The 23,613-nt window shown below is 44.2% G+C and overlaps 1 protein-coding gene across 6 annotated transcripts in view; it reads left to right on the forward strand.

The window, feature by feature from the left end:
* EXOC6B (exocyst complex component 6B) overlaps positions 1–23,613 on the forward strand; it is a 468,167-nt gene that overhangs the window by 311,071 nt on the left and 133,483 nt on the right. Inside the window, exon 20 of one of the 6 annotated variants that reach the window (XM_075931050.1) lies at positions 1,833–3,060. The exons of the other annotated variants lie outside the window; for them this stretch is intronic. Within the exon in view, the coding sequence (XP_075787165.1) occupies positions 1,833–2,000 (168 nt within the window). The 3' untranslated portion in view covers positions 2,001–3,060. Of the gene's footprint in view, positions 1–1,832; positions 3,061–23,613 lie in introns of those variants that run through there. 6 annotated transcript variants of the gene reach the window in all.

The following is a 23,613-nucleotide window of genomic DNA, read 5'->3' on the forward strand; positions in this document are numbered from 1 at the left end:
ATCTGAAAGAGGCAGCAAGCAGGGGCAGGGGAAGAGGACGGGGTACTTCAAAGCAGCAGCACTGCTTGGAGTCCGGGGTCAGCTGGGGACACCCCTGCTGACCCCGGACTTCACATGGAGCTGCCCCTTTAGAACACTGGGGAGAACACGGGGCCAGCGCTTTCACGTTGGAAGTATAGCAACAGCCCTTATCAACTAATCAAATAGTCGATGCAAATTGCAGCAACTATTCGATTTAGCCCATTAATCTAAATTTGACATCTCTACTTTAGACCCCTAAGTCGTTTCCTCTGGCTGTCCTGTAGGACTATTTTCTCAGTGAGTAGTACAGGCTCTTGATGTTACTGTCACACTATTTGGATTAGGACAGTTAGTGCAAAGAAAGCAAAGCAGATCTCCAGGCCCTGTATTCTGGTTCAATTAATGCCTCTAATTGTTGTCATTGATGCTTGTTTCATGTCCAGTAGCAAACCTGACATTGTCATGGGTAGATCACAAACAAACATTCTAGTGACCTTGTTTCTTCGGTTCCAACTTTTGCAAACCAAGGCGCATTAACAAGTGCATCTCATTATGGTAGACACAATTCTGCTCTACTCTGTTCTCCAGCCTAAGATACTACATTCAGGTGTAGTATTTGCCTCAACTGTAAGCTTCTGCATTTAACCCGGGTGTTGGATTAAAGCTGCCTGTTTGGCACTAGTACTCACATTCATGATGCAGTTGGGTGCGCATACCCCCTTCCCTGGAACCTGTGCATAGCTATGTCTCCAGTGCTTTGAGCTTTCAGACACCTGGAGTTTCCTAAGACATCCGGGAGGTCTTAAAGCAAGGCCAGCTTCTGAAAAGAAAATGGTTTGTTAAAGCCGTTTCAGGCTAGCTTCCATCCAAACTCTGGCTCGGTTCTTGATCCCAGTTGCGCATCCTTTGCATCAGCAAGGAGTCTGAGTGCTGTAGAACCTGCAAAGGTTGCTTCTTCTCAGCCTATGGTTACAGCACCCTCTCTGCTCCTGTGAGAGTTAAAGAAGCAGGAACAAGTGCTTCAGGAACAAGAAGTCTCGCTTCTGACTTTTCAGGACTTCTACTATTCAGAAGCCATATATATATATATATTTTTTTCCTTCAAATTCAGTGTCTAGACCGCTATGGGAGTCAGCTTCCTGTGGAAAGGGGTGCATTAGTGCCATTAAGTCACATCAGTGAATAATAATCGTCGTAAGTCCCCAGAAAATATGAGTGAAGGAATGCCTTCGTATGTGGGACTTGACTAAACTGGTTTTAGTTGGTTTGTTTTTAACTGCCACAGATTTTTTTTTCTTGTAACCCTCTAATGTGCTAGTCTGTAGGTCGTTTCAACTAATTGACGGAGCAGATCACTAATCACAGTGTGCATTTTTAAAATCAGTTACTTTAAAATAAAATCTGATAGCACAAACTTGCAGCCTTTCAAAGTTCCTGAAACCGGGTTGAAAGGTAGCTGTGGACAATAGACATCCCATATAACCAAGTTTCCTCTTGCCTGCCTGCATAGACAGACTTCCTCCCCCCGCCTCAAAAAAAAAAAAAAAAAAAAAAAGGCGAGAAACCATGTTCTAACCTAAGTACCAGCTAGAGTAACACCATGGTTTCCTTAACATGGCTGGAGCATGTCTGTGTGGACAGACAAAAAGATGATCTGAATTAGATACAACTTGTCTGGGACACAAAGACAAACATGGCCACGTTTTAGTGAAAATGAGACAATGCAAAGTTTCTGAAATACCATTCATGCAGTCTCCAACATGCTCTTTCCCACCTGTCTTCCCACCCGTCTTTCTACCTGCCTTCCCCAGCTTGATTCTTTAGTTCCAGTCAATGTAAAAGCTGTCTTTGGATTGAATGGAGGCAGGAGTAGACCGCCCATAAATTTGGGCATGCTATCCCTGAACCCCAGCCAGATCTGGGAGCAAGTGGCCGAGATTGTGAACTGGAACAGGGTAACTTACATGGTTGTGCGCTAGTGGCCTGCTTAACCTCTTTTGCTGTGATGTCCATGGGTTTCTTGCCTGTCCTTGATAGAAGGTTTTTGAAATCCAAAGCCTTGAGTAGAATGAGGATAAAAGCAGCAGTATTGCTCAGTGTACATTGTTGTCCAGGGATAAGACTGACCTTTGGTTAACCTGCGGAGTGTTGGTTAACTAGAGGCTGGATAAAATGAGTTCTCTTAATTGCATGTTTTCTTGTGTGCTCTCAGGACTTTGAGAAGTAATTGAAGCCACAGTGCCCTGTGCCATAAATCCTTTAAGCCAGCATGTTTGTGCTCATCTACCTATCACTTGTTTAGTTACACTGGCCGTGTTTGGCTTTGGGTTCACTTTATGGACTTCTTTTTTCCAAAACTACAGTGCTAGACCTTAAAAGTTTTGCAATAGAAAAACCAGACATGTGAGCGTTGGAATTGGCAATAGGAGGCCCACCTTCAAAGGTAAGGGGTTGAAACTGGCTTGCTGTTTCCTACACCAGAATTCCAGTACACCACTTCCAAAAGTGGAAGATAGTTGTTTTCCCTTTAGGCACAAATTTTAAGTGAAACAATAGACTTTGCAATGATACACTTTTCTCTTATTTCATGCACTGGCCACGTTCAATCTCATAAGACTGCGCTTGTGAATGAGAAAACGAATGCTGATTAACACCATCTCTGCTTCAAAAGCTCTCTATCTGGCTACATGTAACTACAGGAGCAGCCCAATCTGCCTTAGAGGAAGGAGCAAGAACTTCAGCGTTTCCCAAAGTGTGGTCCACGGCCCAGTATCGGTCCTTAGAAAAAAAAAATATCAATGCTTAGAAAAATTATCGCACATGATCCTATTAATTTATGTGATGGGATATCAGTACCCCGCACTACTGAGTGCGGCAGCGCAGCCCTCTTGGGGGAGAGCCCGCCTCCGTGGCATCTCTGCCGGGCATGCTCCTGGGCGGTGGGGCTAGATCCGGTGGGCGCTAGGACCCAGGGAAAAGGTTGTGCACCGTGAGCACTAACACAGAACACCTGGTGCCAGACACAGCTGGGGAAGCTGGCACCAGCTGATAAAGCAGCTCGGATTGGGACCGGGGAGGGGGGGAGGCGGGTAGGGTGGAATGACCTGCTGGACAGGTAGAGCCAGCAGCACAATTTATTTGCATAGTCATCATTTGCTTAATGAATATGCAAATAAATGTTACCGGTCCTCCAAAAGCTTGTGAATGGGTTTACTGGTCCCCAGAATCAAAAAGATTGGGAACCACTGTTTTAAAGCATTGCTACAGAAAATGCACTGAGTTATTAGTTTGTGCTCTTAATTTATTCTTTTCAACAATAATCTGAGTGTTCAAATGCTAAAATAGTTATCACTATAGAAAAGACTATAATTCTTTATGGAGTAATGTGTGTGTATAGCATTTTTAAAAGTCTATTCCCAAGAGGTCTTACACTTCATATTAGCTATGAGAGGCGGAGCATAGCTCTTAAGTGCATATCTACACTAGGAACCTATTTTGAAACAAAATCAATTTAGTAACTCCAGATTTAACAAAAGCGAAATAGCGCGTCCACACTACAGGGAAATCTCAAAATTAGTCCATTAATGTGGACGCGCTACCTCAACTTAGAGCTCCAGGAAGCACTGGAGAGTAATGAATTTGAATGATTCTTGGGGAGTAGTGATTTCGAAATAGCGGCACCGGCGCATCCACACAACCGCTATTGCAAAATAACTCTCTTGAAATGGGCGTTATTCCTCGAGAAAAGCAGGAGTACAGACTTCAAAAGAAGCGGCCCATTTTTTCGAAATAACGGGCTTGGTAGTGTGGACTCTCCGCTTATGAGTTGGACCTAAGGGGAGGATGGCCCTTCTAAGCTGTGTGACAGCCCAGCTTCAACAGCCACCCCCAGTCAGACAGCTCCATGGATGGAGCCTTGAACTTCTGATCCGAGCCGGGCTGATTAATCACTTGTGAAGCCGTGGGGCACAGCAGCTTAGAGGGAACAACACTGTAAGGGGGGTTATTTTGAAATAAAGCCCTAGTGTAGACCAGGACTAAGTGGCTTTAGCGTGATTCTCAAGCTTAGAAGGGTCTTGGTCATTTTCTTTTATTAAGTGGAGTGAACTGAGCTAAATACCTTCACCTCTGCACTCTTTCCACTGTAACTTTTGCATGTTTGAATTTAGTCCTTTATTCTTATAAATCCATGAGTCTTAATGCTATGTGCCTATCATATTATTAACAGGCCCTTTATAACCTGTTCTCCTAGTTCTGCTTAGAAAGGAAATTTTGTCAAGTGGGGTTTGATGGTTCATAGGGCAAAATCTCTGCCAATTGTGGTAATAAAGGTGACGTTTAAAAAAAAAAAAAAAAAACCAATCCTGAGTTGAGCACTCTGAGTATACATTAGGGGAAAAATCTGCTTAATCCGTTTTGTTTCCAGTATGGCAGCTGCTTTGTGTTTAATGGAAAAATCTGCTTTTTTCGAATGGAAAGAATACTACTCCCAAAGCAAATATGGAACAAAATAAAAGTCACAAAAGAGCATCATGAAAATGTCATCTGTTTTTCTCGTTCCGGTTTTGGAATGGTGCTCCTTGATGATTGTTGGGCAGTGAGGGTGTCTCTAGCTAAATGTAAATGTATACATCTAGGAACAAAGAATATAGGGCATCCAGGCTGGGGGCTATCTCCTGGGAAGTAGTAACTGAAAATAATTTGGGGGCCATGCTGTATAATCAGCTGAACATGAGCTTCTAGTTTGAGGCTGTAGCCAGAAAGTCTTGAATTTATAAGCAGGAGAATCTTGCGCAAGGGTGGAGAGAATATTTTACCTCTCTAGTCGGCATTGGTGTGACCACTGCTGGAATCCTGTGTCCAGTGCTGGCTTCCAGAATGCAAAAAAGTTGTTGGTAAATTGGGGAGAGTTCAAAAGACCCATGGAAGTGATTATAAGATGAGAAAACTTGCCTTATAAACTCAGGAGCTCAATCTATTTAGCTTGACAAAGAGAAGGTTAATGTTACAGGTTAAGATTTGATTACAGTTCGTAAGTATCAACACGGGGAACAGGTATCAGAGGGGTAGACATGTTAGTCTGAATCTGCATGAACAACAACAAGGCCTATGGCACCTTATAGACTAACAGATTTATTGGCGTATAAGCTTTTGCGGGCAAAGACCCGCTTCGTCATACGAAGTGGGTCTTTGCCCGCAAAAGCTTATATGCCAATAAATCTGTTAGTCTATAAGGTGCCACAGGACTAACATGGGGAACAAAAATTTGATAGAGGATTCTTCAGTTCAGCTGAGAAAGGAGTAACATGCTTTGAAGATAGAAAAATGGTTTGAAGATAGAACAAAAGCAATTCAATCTGGAAATCAGGTGTATACAATGAGAGTAATCACCCTGTTCCCACTGGCACCCTGCCCTCTGCTACAGAATCCTGTCCCCTGCCCCCCATCCCCGGCACCCTGGCCCCTCTCCCCTGCCTCCCACTGGCACCCTGCCCCCTGGGGTCTTGGGGGAAGGATGAGGCAGTAGATCTTGGATTGTTCTGACATTTAAATAAGTGATCTTGGATGTAAAAAGGTTTGCAACCACTGATTTAGATAGCAGGTAAAGAAGAGGACACATGACAGAGGAGCATCAAATAATTAATGACCTAGAGAAGGTTGTTTGGGAGCGTCCATTCATCATTTTCATGATACAAGAAGAAAGGGACATAATTGACAATGAATGGTAGAAAATTTCAAACTGATACAGGAAATATATATTTTTACAGATTGCGTCATTAATCAGTGGAATTTGTAGTCATAAGTTCTCATTGAAGCTAAGACAGAGATGGGCAATAATTTTTGACAGGAGGCCTCTCCAAGAATTTGGAAAGTGGTTGAGGGCCACACTCTTCCATGATATTAATGGAGGTGATGCGGGTCTAGAATGGAGGTTGGGTGCAGAAGGGAGTTTGGGGTGGGGGAGGGAATTTGGGTGAAGGAGGCAGTTGTGACCTGGGGCACTGGACTGAGGTGCAGGGGGTTGGATTGTGACCTATGGAAGGGAATTGGGGTATAGGAAGAGATGCAGGATTTTGGGTTGTGAGCTATGGTAGGAGGGGACTGTGATCTGGGGCAGGGGATTGGGGTGCTGGATTTGAGAGGGGGTATGCATGCAGGAAGGGGGCAGAAGAATTGGGTATGTAGAGTAGGGGGGAAGATGGTTGGGGAAGGGAGGGGCTCGGGTGCAGAGGCAGGGTCTGGCTAGGAGACTTACCAGCCAGCAGCCTGTTCCTGTATCAGCCTCTCTGCCTGCTCCACCCCTTTTCAGGCTGCAGCCATGTGCTCTGTGAATAACTATGAGCCCCTTGTGCTTCGTGGCTGCCTGTTATTGAAACAGGCAGCTCTCATTGGTCAGTTTCTGGCCAGAAGCCAGCCAGTGGGATTGTGTTGGGGGTGAGAGCAGCTCCTAAAGCACCCGCCCCCTCATCCGCCCTCTGCCCCGGACTCAGTTTTTTAAGTGAAACAGCCCTGCAGCTGTGTTTGATTGGCCTGCGGGGGCTCCCCACAGTGTCCGCAGGTCAGATCCAGTGCTATGGTGGACTGGATGCAGCCCGTGGGCCATATTTTACCCAGGCCTGAGCTAAGAGTTTAGTAGGATTAACAAAGAAAGGTTAGACGTTCTCATTCATGAAACCATCTACAATTAGATTATCTTGGATAAAAGTATAAGGCATATGGTCCCCTTGTCTTTCTAGGCAATAAGACAATCACTTAGCAACACAGATAAGGAAAAAAAGCATTATTGCAGAATTATCCTCTCTGAAGTTCTTTTCATTTCTGCACAAGAGATTCATGCTATACAGTGTGTTCTATAAAATCCACATACTTAAAATATTTTGTCATAGTTTTGTGTGAAAGACCCTATGGTGTGTTAAATGTTGCAACTTTTTGGAATTAAGCAGTTGCTCTGTATATTTGAATAGGTACACTTAATGGGTTTGAAACTTTAAGTTAGTATCCAAATACTGACCTGGTTGCTCAGAAAAATATCTGTGCCTAAGCCCCTATTTACAGATTAACACATAGGCTGTGTCTAGACTGGCAAGTTTTTCTGCAAAATCATCTGCTTTTGTGGAAAAACTTGCCAGCTGTCTACACTGGCCACTTGAATTTCTGCAAAAGCACTGACGATCTCATGTAAGATTGTCAGTGCTTTTGCGGAAATACTATGCTGCTCCCGTTCAGGCAAAAGTCTTTTTCCGAAAAACTTTTGCGCAAAAGGGCCAATGTAGACAGCAGAGATTTGTTTTCTGCAAAAAAGCCCTGATCACGAAAATGGCGATCGGGGCTTTTTTGTGGAAAAGCGCATCTAGATTGGCCACAGACGCTTTTCCGCAAAAAGTGCTTTTGCGGAAAAGCATCCTGCCAATCTAGACGTGCTTTTCCAGAAATGCTTTTAACGGAAAAGTTTTCCGTTAAAAGCATTTCCAGAAAATCATGCCAGTGTAGACGTAGCCATAATGTTTACAAAAAACCTGTTCTTTGGTCAGTGATTATATTTCAAGTGTCAGATGGGTAGCCACGTTAGTCTGTATCCGTAAAAACAATGAGGAGTCCTTTGGCACCTTAAAGACAAACAGTTATATTTGGGCATCAGCTTTCATGAGCAAAAACCCACTTCATCAGATGCATGGAGTGAAAATTGCAGAGACAGGTATAAATATACTATCACACGAAAAGTGGAGGACCACTGCCAATGAGACAATTCACTCAAGAGTAGGTGTGGCCCACTCCCAACATGAGGTACCTCCCTTCTCTTTGGGAACTGTGTTTTTGAAACTGTAGAGTAGACCAGTGGCTTCCAAACTTGATTGGTTCACAAACCACCCTCCTAAAAACAAAAAAAATCATTGTCCCGCAGTGTTCCCTCGTTTCCATCTGTGAGCAGACTGAGTTTTGTCTTGTGCCCCAATATTGACGTCACGTGCGCTGGTTTGGATGTGTGCCACAAAAAACTGGATCATTAGCAAGGTGCATGACCCTGCACCCACCCACCCTGAAAACCATGCTGCTTGCTGGCTCCTGCCCCAAACACACACTGTGCATGCCCCCTGCCTGTGCCCCCATCAGGTCACACACAGCAGCTGGTGCCTGTTAGGGCTGGCTAATAGCCCACACACCCCCTATAGTTGTGCCCAGCCTTGCAACTTGCCTCTCTCCCCTTCCCCCCATATGCCACCAATATATATGCCAGGGCCATGCTATATGCTCCCAAATGCAAGCAGCCAGTACCTGGGCCTAGGGCCTACAGCCCAAGGGCTGCTCCCCAGAGACCTGTGTCCAACCCCTCACCTTGCCACCACCCCCAGCATTTACCTGCGCCCTGTCCCTCCCACGGTCACAGACAGCCGGTGCCTTTGCCCCCTACACTGCTAGCTTCTGGGCCAGCCCCCTGCTGTCCTTGGCCCCACTGCATCCTCCACTGGTACTCACCCTGGTTCCTGTCCCGCTGCTCTTCCGTCTGGGTTCTCATGCGGTGGCTCTGGCCCCAGCTGCCAGAGCAGCCCCTGCCGCCCGCCACGCAGGTCGCAGCTCCGCTGGCCCTGGCTGCTGGAGCAGCTGCCCGCTGCCTGCCACATGGCTTGCACTTCTGTGTAGGAAGTGGGCGGGGTGCCCATGCAAGCGTGCAGCTTTGAGGGAGCTCTTCTGTCCAGTGAAGTAATGAAACTCCAGAGTGCTTTGTGGGTCAACACCAATGGCTGGAAGCAGCGTCCCCATCCAGCCCTCTTTTGTCTCTGATCGTATCTGCCATGGCCTGTCATAGGGAGAAAGGAGGCCTCTTAGGACCACACCAGTCTTTGAAGGTGAAGATTACAGCACAAGGTACTAGCTTGTTAGGAGGAATTGGGGGTTTACAGATGTTAGTAAATCGTGTGTTGTGATCGGCTACAGGAATTTCACTGCTTTCGAAGCAGAATTGTTGACATTTTCTTGCCCCTTTAAGGAGGTAAGCACACTATCATATATAGCCATGTATCACCAAACCCCAGTTCAGTCGTGTCCCACCGCTAATATTTTGTTACTGATTAATTGTTGCTCGTTGGCTACTGGGCTGCCTTTCAAGTAGAAGAACTCGTCCAAGGCTTTACTCTGAAAATAAGCTGGTACTTTATACAAGCACTTTTCTTGGCTCAATTACTAACCAGTCAAAACCAGTTAATTTTGAGCTGCCGTGATTGTGGAAATCTTTACCCAACCAATGGGACTCGCCTCCCTCGCATTTCAAATCCGTGGTGTGTTGCCTTCAGGGTCCATGATTGACACAGAAGTTTTTATGCTTGTTAACGGGGTTAGGTGTGCATCTGAGGAACCCTTCCCCTGTGGTGAAGTAGGTGGCGGCAGCATGCGCCTTGATTGCATGCTAAGATTAATGGGTATTTATTTTAACAGCCGTTCAGTTTCAGTAGCTTTTAATGAGTCCTCTGATAGCAAGTTCCTTAATTAACAAGACAGCCTTTCGGCTTCCCCTTCTCTAATTGTTAACATATTGGCCATTTTCAAACAAATAAGCCACCGTGAACAATACCAACATTCTGTAGTTGCCAGTTGACCTTCCTCATGGTGGCCATTCTGTCCCTTGGGTTCTGAAGGGTTTAATCTACCACCCAAGGATGAAATACAAATGAAATTAGATGATTTCATGCCTGATTTCCTGAAACATGATTGACTCATCAGGGATTTGCAGGCTATGTAGGAGGTAGCCAGTGAATTGCCCTCTTGAAGGTTTGCCTGGTCTCACGCTAACCCCGGCAATATCGGAACGCTGTGCAGTGTGAAGCTACTGAGGGAGTTCTCTTCTGGGATTCTGGGAGGCATCAACAGGTGTGTTTTGAGCAAAACGCGAGAAGTCATTCTTGCGCTCTACTCTGCACTGGTTAGGCCTTAGTTGGAGAATTGTCTGGGCACCACATTTCAAGAAAGATGTGGAGAAATTGGAGAAAGTCCGGAGAAAAGCAACAAAAATGATTAAAGGTCTAGAAAACATGACCTATGAGGCAAGGCTGCAAGAACTGGGCTTGTTTTGTTTGGAAAAGAGAAGACTGAGAGGGGACAGAATAGTAGTTTTCAAGTATCTAAAAGGGTGTCACAGGGAGGAGGGGCGAAATTGTTCTCCTTGGCCTCTGATCATAGGACAAGAAGCAATGGGTTTAAACTACAGCAAGAGAAATTTAGGTTGGACATTAGGCAAAATTTCCTGCCTGTCAGGGTGGCTAAACATTGGAATAAATTGGCCAGGGAGGTTGTGGAATCTCCATCACTGGAGATATTTATAAGAGCAGGTTAGACAGACATCTATCAGGGATGATGAAGACCGTGATTGGCCCTGTTGTAAGGGCAGGGGACTGGACTTGATGGCCTCTTGAGGTCCCTTCCAGTTCTGGTGTTCTAGGATTCTATAATTCTTGCACCTGCTCTTTTGGTACACTTCCAGTTGGCCATAGTGGGTGTGACATACTTGGCTAGGAGGGAGGACTGTGAAGAGTTGTTTTCCCTTGAGGAGATATATTGATCTTGACCACAGAAGTGAAACAATATCTGTGAAACATGCATTGAAAGTGTCTGCATTTAGGGATGTGTATTGAGCTGTTCATTGTAAAATGAGAAGAAAACTCCAGAGTTTAAAAATCGAATCCCATGAACCCCACTCCAGTGGTGTATTTGGGGGGTGGACCAGTGCTTTATTTAGGGACCTGATCGCTTAGTAACTGAGTTGTGCCAAGCATTGAAATCAAAAGGGGCAAACCGGCAGACATTCAGGCGTCTCCAGGCTTGTAGTCTCTAAACTTTCTCCTATGACTCTAATTCCGTGTCCCAAATCCAGTTAATTTTTTATGAAGTTTCTAAAGGTTTGAATAAACAATTGATACAGTAGAGGTTTTCCTGGAAAACTTTCTTAATATATTAGTCCCCTCGGCTTTCTCTCAAGTCATTGAATAACTTATTATAACTTTGATCTAGATTTTTTTTTTCTGTATCCTTCATTCAAAGAGCTCATGGTCTTGTTTATACTTAATCTCCCCCACCCCCACACCTTCTTTGTCTCTTAAGAGATTGTTCTTGGCTTTGCAGTGTTGGAGAATTTGGGATTGTGAAATTCTACCTGCCAACACTGAGGCTGATTGGACAGCTACCCTTGCAAGGACAATATGGGTCAGAGCCTGCTCTTGTTTAAACCTATGTAGCCACGCTGCCACCAGGAAAGGTGATGTGAGTTCCCCAACTGGGATGTCCACGTAAAAATATTAAACGTTGGTCTCACCTGCCCGTCTGGATATGGGGACAAGTTGTGGCTTCCTGTGAAATCGGGCAGCATCACCGCTGAGTTAGCCAGAAGCAGAGATGTAGTTTGTCTGCTGGACTGGAGGCATCCCATTTAAAGTGTCCTATACTCATGCAAAGCACTCCCCCCCCCATTGCACATGCACTGGCATGAATGCAGCATGTGCTGTTGCTGCAGTCTAGCAGAGTACTTGTGGGAGGACTGGTGAAGGCCACGGCAGTCAGTGTAACCGTTTCCCCTCTAGAAACTGAAACGTGATTGAGTATGTGACATATGCCTGCTGACCACATACCTGGATGGAATCATAAAATACTAGAACTGGAAGGGACCTCAAGAGGTCAAATCCAGTCCCCTGCCCTCACGGCAGGACCAAGCACCATCTAGACCATCCCTGACAGGTCTGTCCAACCTGCTTTTCAATATCTCCAGTGATGGAGATTTCACAATCTCCCTAGGCAATTGATTCCCGTGTTTAACCATCCTGATAGGCAGGAAGTTTTTCCCAATGTCCAACCTAAACCTCCCATGCTGCAATGTCAGCCCATTGCTTCTTGTCCTATCCTCAGATGCCAAGGAGAAGAAATTTCTCCCCTTCCTTCCTGTGACACCCTTTTAGATACCTGAAACCCACTATGATGTCCCCTCTCGGTCTTCTCTTTTCCAAACAAAACAAACCCAATTCCTTCAGTCTTCCCTCGTAGCGCATGTATTCTAGACCTTGAATCATTTTTGTTGCTCTTCTCTGGACCCTCTCCAAATTCTCTAAAATTTCTTGAAATGTGGTGCCCAGAACTGGACACACTGCTCCAATTGAGGCCTAATCAACAAAGAGTAGAGCAGAAGAATGACTTCTCATGTCTTAAAACACTTCTTTAGACGCCTTTGGAGAGGAAGAAGGGAATTTTTTCTCCGGCTAAACATATTTTTCTGAGCACATAGAAATTCTGTGAAATAAGCGACTTATGTTAGATGGTATAATAGATGTAGAAAAACAGCCTTAGAAGTGTCTGGGATAGACACATTTAGCGCAGCTAATGCCCCACATCAAACTGAATGCATTCCAAACACCACCATGAGTATCCCGTATCATTTACATTGTGCCTATATGTGGCTAAGAGGAATTTTTACATAATGGGATTAAAAAACCGCAAGGATTTTGGAAGGGGTATTAACCTCCATACTTCAGGGCATGAGCCAGACTATGATTAATTTGGCTTTGGAAACAAGCTTCCATTGTGGTCACATTATCTGATAACTTCAGGGCTTTCTTGCATCTTCTTCTTGCATCATGCTGGCCACCGTCAGAGAAAATTGAGCACGGTTCTGATCCAACATCAGGATTCCTACATCCCTACTCAGTAGTTGCAGAGTGTGTCCAATTGCTGGAATTGGAACTTGGCTTATTAGTCTTAACATCGGGACAATATTCTTGAAAAGGGTGGCGAAGATTTTTTTTTATTTTGCATCTTCAGAGAAAGATAGCGGCCACACAAAGATTAATGGGACCTTTTTCTAGTGGAAAAAGTCTTCACGCAGTAAGTATCTTAACCTATGTATGAGGCTAGGACCTAACCGCATAAACCACCACATCAGAAGCTCATACAGCACTTCCACCAATGTGATCTATGCCATCAAGTGCCAGCAATGCCCCACTGCCATGTATATTGGCCAAACTGGACAGTATCTGTGACACGGGATTAATGGACACACATCAGATATTCGAAAAGGCAGCGCACAAAAAAATGTTGGAATTTTTTAACTTGCCCGGGCTCTTGTTAATGGATCTCAGAGTGACTGTACTCTTACAAAGCAATTTCAAAACCAGCTGGAGAGAGAAGCTGCGGAACTTGCTTTCATTTGCCGATCTGATCCCTTTACTAAAGGTCTGAACAAAGACATGAACTGGATGGGCTGCTACATTCAACATCCTAATGACCTCAGTAGCTAAATATTGGGCACTTACCGCCTACTCTATTAGCCTCATTTAGCATGGACATGCTTATTAACAAGATTTTTATTTCCTTCTCTTTCCCACCCTTCTTTTTCTGCTATTTATTTGTACCCACGGACTCCTTGCTCCATTCATCTGAAGTGGGTTGTGCCCATGAAAGCTCATGATTACCATCTACATTTTTGGTAGTCTCTAAGGTTCTGCAGGGCCATTTGTTTAAGTTTTTTCTATGCTTATTAGCAATTTATCAACAGGATATACATACCAAGCATCTAATGTTCACCACTCCCAGTATAACAGATAGATGTCTGCTGGTGGCCAGGCAGGGTTGGATTTTTTGCTGAGGGACACCAGTTACTGCCACGGTAGAGTTGTCAAGGGTATAAGAATTCTGTCAGCTTTCGTCTTGAGCGGTGTCCTCGATTTCAATGAGCTTCTCTTTTGACCCTCATTGTAGAAGTGTCACTTCTAAAATCCAGGATTCTCTGGTCCGGCATGGCCTTGTATGTACCAGGATCAGAGAGCCCCAGCTGAAGAGGGGACGGGTCCCATGAGGTGGTGTGTGGCTCAGTTGGGCTGTGAGAGCGGAGCCAGGAGCCCACGTGTGGTTCAGTTGAGCTGTGGAAGGAGAGGGGAGCAGGGAGGCACGTGGCTCAGCTGGACTGTGGGAGAGGGTGTGTGGTTTGGCTGGGCTATGGGGGAGCACCAGGAGATGGCATGCAGCTCAGCTGGGCTGGGGAGAGGCTGGGAGCTGGTGCATGGTTCAGGTCGGCTGTGGGGAAGCCAGCAAATGGGGAGTGGGGTGGCTGAAATGACAACTTGTTCTCTGGCAATAGCAAAACCTTACAGTTTCTACTTATCGGCAATAGCTACTTTTAACAAGAAACTCTGACATCCACAGACAGTAAGAAACTTGCAGAAACTCAAGGTTAGCCTGTCATGACTGTGATTTTACTGTATTTGTCTGTTAGTAATGCTGCTACTGGTGTTGTCTGTTTACCTCAGCCAAGGCCAAATTATTCTGGCGCTCTAGTTTTTGTTTCCAACTCATGGTAGCTGAACATACAAGATGGCTGTGGGTTATGCAAAATCTGTACACAAAGTGGTTGCGAGTCATGTCCTGTCCAGGCCTCTTAACACTTGGAGAATGGATTCAGTGCTGATTCACAAAGAAAAGAACCATCCATATACAGAACTACCACCAAAGATGCTTCCTAAATAACCCTAGGTGATAGGCTAGCCGTAGAAGGTGGCATGGCCATGATATTGCTGACAAGATGAGCTTCATGATGAAATTCTTGATGAATGTCCCAGGGTAGTTCATGTCACCACCTTCGGTCTTCAAACTAGCTTTCAAACATTGGAAGATGATCTTTCATTGCATTCAGAACAGAATACCATCTCATGGACTTTAAATGTTTCTCGAATTCAAGACACTTAGGTGCCATTCCCAGCTCTCCCTGTGACTTTTAATACATAGCTTTGGGCTCTTCTCTGTGCATTGGTTACCCCATCTATAATATGGAGATGGCAGCTCTTCTCCATATAGAACTTTGAGCCTTACCGCAAGAGCTGAGTCTTATACTACTGACTTCAGTGGCAGTTGGTTCTGGCCTGGCGGGTACAAAGTATTAGCATTTGTGTTTCTCATTTAAGAATAATGCTCGTAACACCTGATTTCCTTATAAAGCAGACTGAGTGAACACTGTCCAGCTTCCTTCTGTCTGTCCTTTCTGACAGCTTTATTTAGATCTGTCATTTAAAGCTAGAATGAAATTGCTAGCAAATACAGTTGAGTTGCCAGTGCGTAATAAAACCCAAGTGACTGTTCTCAAAAATGAAGAAAAAGAGCAATGAAATAGTTGTGTGATTACCACAATGTTTGGCAATGAGAAATCGATGTTTAAATCACTGTGTCAAAATGGTGCAAGTACACAATAAAATGTAAAAGCCTTTGGCTTTACCTGACATCACAGTTCCCATGCTTCATGTTAATTTTAATAAAGTTGTTTGTTTTGAGGTAAGGCATTGGGAACGGCAATAAACAGTAGAAGATGTAGAGTGTTTTCTCCATCTTACAAGAAGGAACATCTCCACCGCAGAAAATGAACGAACCCTAACTGGTTATCGCTTGCAAGATCTATTAAGACAACACTGAATAATTTTTAAAATAGATTCTTCTGAAACTACCACGAAAGCAGGCATTAAAATCTACCGGCCTGTCCTTACTACTCTGTGATGAATATAACGCTCAATCTTTTACTCCGTCATCAGAAAAAAAACAAATTCTGTCCCCATTTGGAAAGGTGAGTAGAATTTTAGAAAGCTGCCATAAATCTGTAGCTGTTCTGTAAGTAGTTCATTAAATTTGTGTTCAATTTTTAGCTACAGTTTTTTATTAAAGTATATATTTAATATTCTTGCTTCTTCATATGTTAAATGTGGACTGATGATAATGCTTAGATGAGTTCATTGTCCAATCATCTAAAAACTGTACCTAAAAATTACACACAAATTTCGAAAACTTTCCTCTACAAGAACTTTGGCTGTCCTTTGAGCAAAGCACAACAGTTTTTGCACAATATCCAGCAGTGCTGCAAACCAGTTTAAGGCTGGAAATAAAGTAAGATATTGCATACAACTGAAAATGATGGTGGTATCCTAGTAAGAAGATAAGTGCCACAAAGTGTTTAATGACCATAAGTGGTCAGGTCATCCATTTGTCGTCTTTGAAATCTTAGAATCATAGAGCTGGAAGGCCCCTTGAGAGATCTAGTCCAGTCGCCTCCCCTCACTGCAGGACCAGCCACCAGCTAGACCAGTGTTTCTCAACCAGTGGTACAAGTATCCTTAGGGGTACTCGAGAGAAGTCGGGGGGAAGGAGGTATGTCAACACAACTGAAATTTGGAGAGAACTGAATTTTTGTTTTAAGTTTTACAGCGCTTTCTTATTTTTGTACTTTTTACACTCAAATTTCATCGCCCACCCGGCTAAGATTAAGTTGTTCAAACAAATATGTTGCAATGATAGAAAACAATTGTGTGTGTCTGAAAACTGGAGGTACTTAATTTTTTTTCAAGGGGTCCTTTGTTTAAAAAAAAAAAAAGGCTGAGGAACACTGAGCTAGATCATCTTTGGTAGGTATCTATCTAATCTGCTCTTAAATATCTCCAGTGATGGAATTTCCATAGCCTCCCTAGGCAATTTATTCCAGTGTTTAACCACCCTGACAGTTAGGAAGTTTTTCCTAATGTCCAACCTAAACCTCCCTTGCTGCAATTTAAGCCCATTGCTTCTTGTCCTGTCCTCAGATGCCAAGGAGAACAGTGTTTCTCTCTCCTCCTAACAACACCCTTTTAGGTATTTGAACACTGCTATTATGTCCCCTCTGTCTTTTCTCTTCAAAATAAACAAGCCCAATTCTTTCAGATTTCCCTCATAGGTCATGTTTTCTAGACTCAATCATTTTTGTTGCTCTTCTCTGGACCTTCTCCAAATCTTTCTTGAAATGTGGTGCCAAGAACTGGACACAATACTCCAACTGAGGCCTAATCAGCGCGGACTAGAGAGAAAGAATGACTTCTCGTGCGCTGGAGGTGAAAATGTGCATCTCCAGCAACACAGAACTCCTTAATGTTATTCCAGGGCTTTGGTTCAATTCTGAATCCCAAGGTGGATTATTGCCTATACCGTTTCCTTTACCATCTTGAACCTGCTTAGTTTGTGAGTTCTGCAGTTTAAGCACAAGTGAGCATGAGAGGAAGGTATTAGTTTGTGTGGGTTAAAGAAAACAGCATCATTGTAAAACAGTTCATATCCATAGATACCACTATTTCAAAAATGAATTTGGCCTTCCCATTGACCTCACAAGATCATATTATGTTTCTCTGGCTTCTTCTCAATCATACTGAGATTTACGGAAATACTTAGTCATCTACAGTAATACATCCTTTGTTATTTCTCAGCTATACTACAGCAATGTTATCTGCCTGGGCATGAAACCCTAAGCATTTGGGGAATTCCAGCTACTACAAAAAATAGCAGCATCATTTCAAGGCAGCACAGGCCCGTGCAAGTATATTGGAGCTACCTTCCACTCCATGCTAGCTTCTCAGAGAATATAGTGTCAGTTTGCAGGCCTTAGGTCTTATCTTCAGGCATGCAGGGCATCTTTAAAAGTCACCTGACACTCCAGAGTGAGGACAGTAGTCAGCACCACAGCGGAACTGATTACCGCAGAGGTCAAATTTGTCTCTGCAGTTGCCAGCTCTCTTAGGTGTTGGTCCAGCTCTCTGGAATGAAGGACCGCTGCATCTAACAGCTACCACCAACCTCATCGTTAGTTACCCCAAGTGCAAGGTGCATTTTTTGATCTCTTTGTTAATAGCACAGGAAATATTATATATCTTAATTTTTAAAAACTATCCACCCGGTTTCCTCTGAGAAGAAGAAAGGAAAATGCATTAGATTGAGACGATGGGATGTGATAAATGTGTACGGGAAACGGAACTTATTGCCCTACCTCGTTGCTTTGGTCTCGGAAGTTTGCGTAGCCATTAGCATTGACCATAGTGTACTGAGCGGTGAAATCCTCCCATCAAAACACCACACCCAGGTCTATCTTCTGGCGAAATGGCCTTTCAGCCGTAGACTCTTAGTGAACCCTCTAGGGGAGGCATTCCACGCGCCCTTTTTTAAAAGCACTGGGTGGATTGCTTCCAATATTTCCTGTTACCTGGTATTTCGGCCAGATGACCTCCCTGGCCCTGGCAATCGCCTGTAAGGAAAACTTGGTTTCTAACCCGCTCTAAATTTCTATCAAAGTTTACTTTTTCTTCAGCCTCTATCAGTCCATTTCCTTGTGATTATTTTCCTTTAGACATAATTCATCAGAGGCAGCTGGTATTCAAACTGACAAACAGATCCCTGGTTTTCCTGTTGAAAGCACAAAACCTTTTCATATCTTGGGAGCTGGAGAACCTATGAACAAAGGCGGAAGGAACTGGGCATGTTTAGTTTGGGAATGAGGAGATGAAGGAGGGGCGTGATAGCAATCTTTAAATACTTGAAAGGCTGCCATAAAAAGATGGAGAAACATTGTTCTTTCATGCCACAGAGGATCGGGCAAGAGGCATTCGGTTAAAACAACTGCATAGAAGATTTAGCTTAAATTTCAGGAAAAAACTTCCTTAACTGTAAGAGGAAGAAGACAGTGGAACAGATGTCTAGGTAGGTCATGGAAGTTTCTTCGCTGAAGGTTTTCAAAAGGAGGCTGGCACCATCTGTCTCGGGATGGCTCACACACGGCAGATCCTCCATCTTGCCTGGGGTTAGACTAGATGACTCTTGTGGTCTCTTCTAACCCTATGAATCTATGATTCTTTTTTGTTGCCACCTCATGGATGTTTATATATAATGAGAGAATCCTAGTGTTGGAAGAGACCACAAGAGAGCTCTGCCCCAAGCAGGACCAACCCCAACTAAATCATCCCAGCCTGGGCTTTGTCAAGCCAAGACATCTAGGGATGGAGATTCCACCCCTCTCTAGGGAACCCAGCCCAGTGCTTCCCCATCCTGTAATGAAATATTTTTCCTAATATCCAACCTAGAAACCCCCCCCCCCCCCACATACAGCTTGATACCGTTGCTCCTCGTTCTGCCATCTGCCACCACTGAGAACAGGCTCTCTCCATCCTCTTTGGAACCCCCCTTCAGGGAGTTGAAGGCTGCTGTGAAATTCTCCCCACCCCACTCTTTTCCAGACTAAAGCCCAGTTTCTATGCACCTCTGATCCCTAATCATTTTTGATGCACTCCTCTGGACTCTCACCAACTTGTCCACATCCTTTCTGTACTGAGGGGCCCAAAAATGGATGCAACATTCCAGATGTGGCCTCACCAGTGCCAAATAGAGGGGAATAATCATTTCCCTCAGTCTGCTAGCACTGCTCCTACTAACACAGCCCAGTCTGCCGTTAGCCTTCTCAGCAACAAGGGCGCACTGTTGGCTCATATCCGGCTTCTTGTCTACAGCTATCCCCAGGTCCTTTTCTGAAGGACTGCCACTTAGCCAGTCAGTCCCTAGCCTATAGCAGAGCTTGGGATTCTTCTGAATGCAGGACTCTGTACTTATCCTTGTTTCTTTTGGCCCAATTCTCCAATGTATCTAGGTTGATTTATACCCTATCCCTACCTTCCAGTGTATTTACCTCTTCCCACAGCTTAGTGTCATCCATGAACTTGCTGAGGGTGCAACCCATCCTATCATCCAGATCATTAATGATGCTACTGAACAAAACTGGCCCCAGGAGTAACCCCTGGAGCACTACACTTGATACCAGCTGCCAACTAGACATTGGACCATTGACGAACCATCTAGCCAGCTTTCTATCCTCCTTATTGTCCATTCACCCAATCCATATTTCTTTAACTTGTTAGCAAGAATATTCTGGGAGAACATATCAATAGCTTTGCTATATCACATGCACCATTTTCTCCATATCCACAGAAGCAGTTATTTCATCATAGAAGGCAACCAGGTTGGTCAGGCATGACTTGCTCTTGGTAAATTTGTGTTGACCATTTCTGATCACCTTCCTCTCCTACAAGTACTTCAAAATGAATTCCTTGAGGGACCTGCTGCATGGTTTTTCCTGGGACTGACATGAGGCTGAGTGGTCTTCCTTGGATTGTTCTTAGCTTTTGAAAAAACGGGGGCACTATATTTGCATTTTTCTGGTCATCTGGGATATCTCACGATCGCCTCGACTTTTCAGAGATGGCCAGTGGTTCTGGTTTTATTCCTCTTTTGGAATAAAAAACAATTCTTGTGCAAGCTTATAAACTCTTGTTAGTACAAATTATATTGTCAGTTACTCCACTGCAGCTCCACTAACATCAATCGGGTTGTAGAGGTGTACCCCTCGTCATGATTTGGCTCATTCATTAGACAGAGAAGAATCTAGCTAACTCTCATAGCTGTTAACTAGCAGAATTTTGTAGACTTTTTGTTTTGGTTGAGGAAAATGAGTAGCTGTGTGTGAAAATACACGTGAAGAGCATATCTGTTAATTAAAGGAATTACCCGTTTTACATATGCAATAGCCCTTTTTCAAGAGAACAGCATTTTAAATGATAGAGTTCAATATTTTGATGTTTTAGCTCAGATTATTAACATTGAAATCAGTTGAAAATGATGGCAGTCTCTGAACAATATGGTTTATTTAGTTTGTCAGATTATTAAAAAATTCATGTCATTTGCCTGGTAGGGCAAGAATTTCTCGGCAAGACCATTAAATACAATAAATGTACTGCTAGTATCACCTAGCTGATCTTTCCTGTCAAAGGTATTGGTACGGTCTTTCCTATGTGGAGATTGCAACTATTCTTTGCGAATGAAATTTAACTGGCAAGGCCTAAATAAAGTAAGTGTTAGAAATAATACTGTAAGATTTAAGAAGAATTTTCTCTTGATTTCCGACAGCAGCTAAAGCTAATAGCTATTTCGGTGTTAATAATAGACTAAAAAAAATCTCAAGAGGTTTTAGTAGTTGGTAAAAATTACCTTACAGCTTTACCATCCATTTAATAGTTTGTAAAAGTGCCCCAAAGCACTCCTGTTGCACAAATAACCATACTTTGCTTTTGTTCGGGGGCTCTTCATCTGTAATTTTCAAATCGCCTTACTACAAAAGAGAAAAGCATCACTCCTGTTTTGCCAATGTTGGAACAGGCGCAAGGAGGTGAAATGAACGTCGGGGACAGTATGTGTGGTCCAGAGGGTGCCATGAAAGACAATTCAGTAAGAAACAAGATCAGGGTAGAGACGTGCAGGTTAACTAGTTAACCAGTAAGAAACACCCGGTAAAGGTGATGCTTACTGGTTCCAGTTACCCAGAGGGGGCTAGCGCAGCTCTCTGCCCACTATGGGCTGGGGGATACTCCACAGTCCCAAAGATCTGCCGTGGACAGAGTCTCTTCTGGGCATCTAGAGCTGCCCACGTCCACGATTGGCCCAGGGTGGGAGCCGTAGACAAAGGCTTCTCTGGTCGGGCTGGAACAGGCCCTGCCTGTAGTGGGGAGTGTGTGCTCCAGCTGGGCTTCAGCACTCCCTTCCCCCTTAATTGGTTAATCAATTAAACAGGATTTTACGTCGCTCTTCCGGTATTTACCCACGTCTACACTTTGTCGAATTTCAAAATAAACCCCTATTTCGAAAGCCTCCTTATTCCTCCTACGATGAGGTTTACAGGGGTCTTTCAAAATAGGGATTTATTTCGAAATTCAGCCGCGTGTAGCATCTTAGGGTATGTCTACACACCATTTTTATTTCTGAAGAAGGATGCAAATAGCGCAGCTCATTTGCATACTACCGCCGGGGTTTTTTTGGGAAGATGCTCTTCCAGTAGTTACCCATGTCTGCACGCAGCCGAATTTCGAAATAAACCCCTATTTCGAAAGCCCCCTTATTTCTCCTACAATGAGGTTTACAGGGGTCTTCTGAAATAGCGGTTTATGTCGAAATTCGGCCTCGTGTACACTCGGGTAACGCACCGGAAGAGCGTCTTCCAAAAAAAAAAACAACACTCGGAGAAAGTATGCAAATGTGCAGCACTATTTGCATCTTTCTCCTCCCAAAAAATTGTGTGTAGGCTTATCCTTAGGGTTTTTCTACACACAGAAGGTTGTATGCATCACTGTACCAGTATATTTATACTAAGCTATAAGCAATTAGCCTGATAAATTGCCATGCATTAAAAAAAGCTCTAAACCTCTCGCCCTGTTTCTTATTGAATCCTCCTTCGTTCCACCAAGAAACAGGGCAAGAGACGTAGGGCTGCTCTACGCAAGGAAGTACACTGGTATCTCTCTGCCAGTGTGATCGCACTGTGCAATAAGCAATAACTCCAGTAAAGCTCTGGCAGTCAGGCCTGCCGACGGGGCAAAAGGGGCAGTTGGCCCTGGGCCCAGCAATTCTAAGGCCCTGGGCCCCTTTAATTGCTGCCGGAGCGCCACTCCCTGAGGTGCTGCAAGCTGGTGGGGGTCCCAGTGCCATGACCTGGGCAATGCTGAGGTGCTGGCTGCCCATGGCCCCACCCCCTTCTGCCCACAGCCCCGCCCCTTCCAGAGACATGGAGCTGCCCTCCCTCTCCACCTTGCCCCAGGGCCTGCAACGGCTTTCAGCCCCACTGATGGTAGCATATCTCCCCAGGGGAGCATCTCCCTTGGGATCCAAAGAGCCCTTTTCTGTTTAGTTCGTCTCTTTGGAAATGGCTTAAGCAGAACCAAAAACCCCACCCTGAATCCTGAAGGAGGGCGCCTGTGTGGGGGTATACACTGGTACCGCTCTGCTGGTATAATTATGCAAGTAAATGTCTCCAGGCACATTCATCTGTTTTACTAATCTGTTAGAGTTCTTTGAAGGGGTTAACAAACATGCGGACAAGGGGGATCCAGTAGATATACTATACTTGGATTTTCAGAAAGCTTTTGACAAGGTCCCTCATCAAAGGCTCTTGTGTAAATTACATGGCCATGGGATAAGAGGGAAGGTCCTTTCTTGGATTGAGAACTGGTTAAAAGAAAGGAAACAAAGGGTAGGAATAAATGGTAAATTTTCAGATTGGAGAGGGGTAACTAGTGGTGTCCCCCAAGGGTCAGTCCTGGGACCAATCCTTTTCAACTTATTCATAAATGATTTGGAGAAAAGGGTAAGCAGTGAGGTGGTAAAGTTTGCAGATGATACCAAACTGTTTAGGATAGTCAAGACAGAAGCAGACTGTGAGGGACTCCAAGAAGATCTCACCGAACTGAGTGATTGGGCAACAAAATGGCAAATGAAATTTAATGTGGATAACTGTAAAGTAATGCACATCGGGAAAAATAACCCCAACTATACATACAGTATGATGGGAGCTAATTTGGCTAAGACAAATCAGGAAAGAGATCTTGGAGTTATCGTGGACAGTTCTCTGAAAACTTCCACACAGAGTGCAGCGGCGGTCAAAAAGGCAAATAGGAAAGGGATAGAAAATAAGACCCAGAATATCTAACTGCCCCTGTATAAAACTATGGTACGCCCACATCTTGAATACTGTGTACAGATGTGGTCTCCTCACCTCAAAAAAGATATTTTGGCCTTGGAAAGGGTTCAGAAAAGGGCAACTAAAATGATTAGGGGTTTGGAACGGGTCCCATATAAGGAGAGGTTAAAGCAACTGGGACTTTTCCGTTTAGAAAAGAGGAGACTGAGGGGGGATATGATAGAGGTCTATAAAATCATGAGTGGTGTGGAGAGGGCTGATAAAGAAAAGTTATT

This window comes from Pelodiscus sinensis, chromosome 5, assembly GCF_049634645.1.
Source record: "Pelodiscus sinensis isolate JC-2024 chromosome 5, ASM4963464v1, whole genome shotgun sequence".
NCBI lineage: Eukaryota > Metazoa > Chordata > Testudines > Trionychidae > Pelodiscus > Pelodiscus sinensis.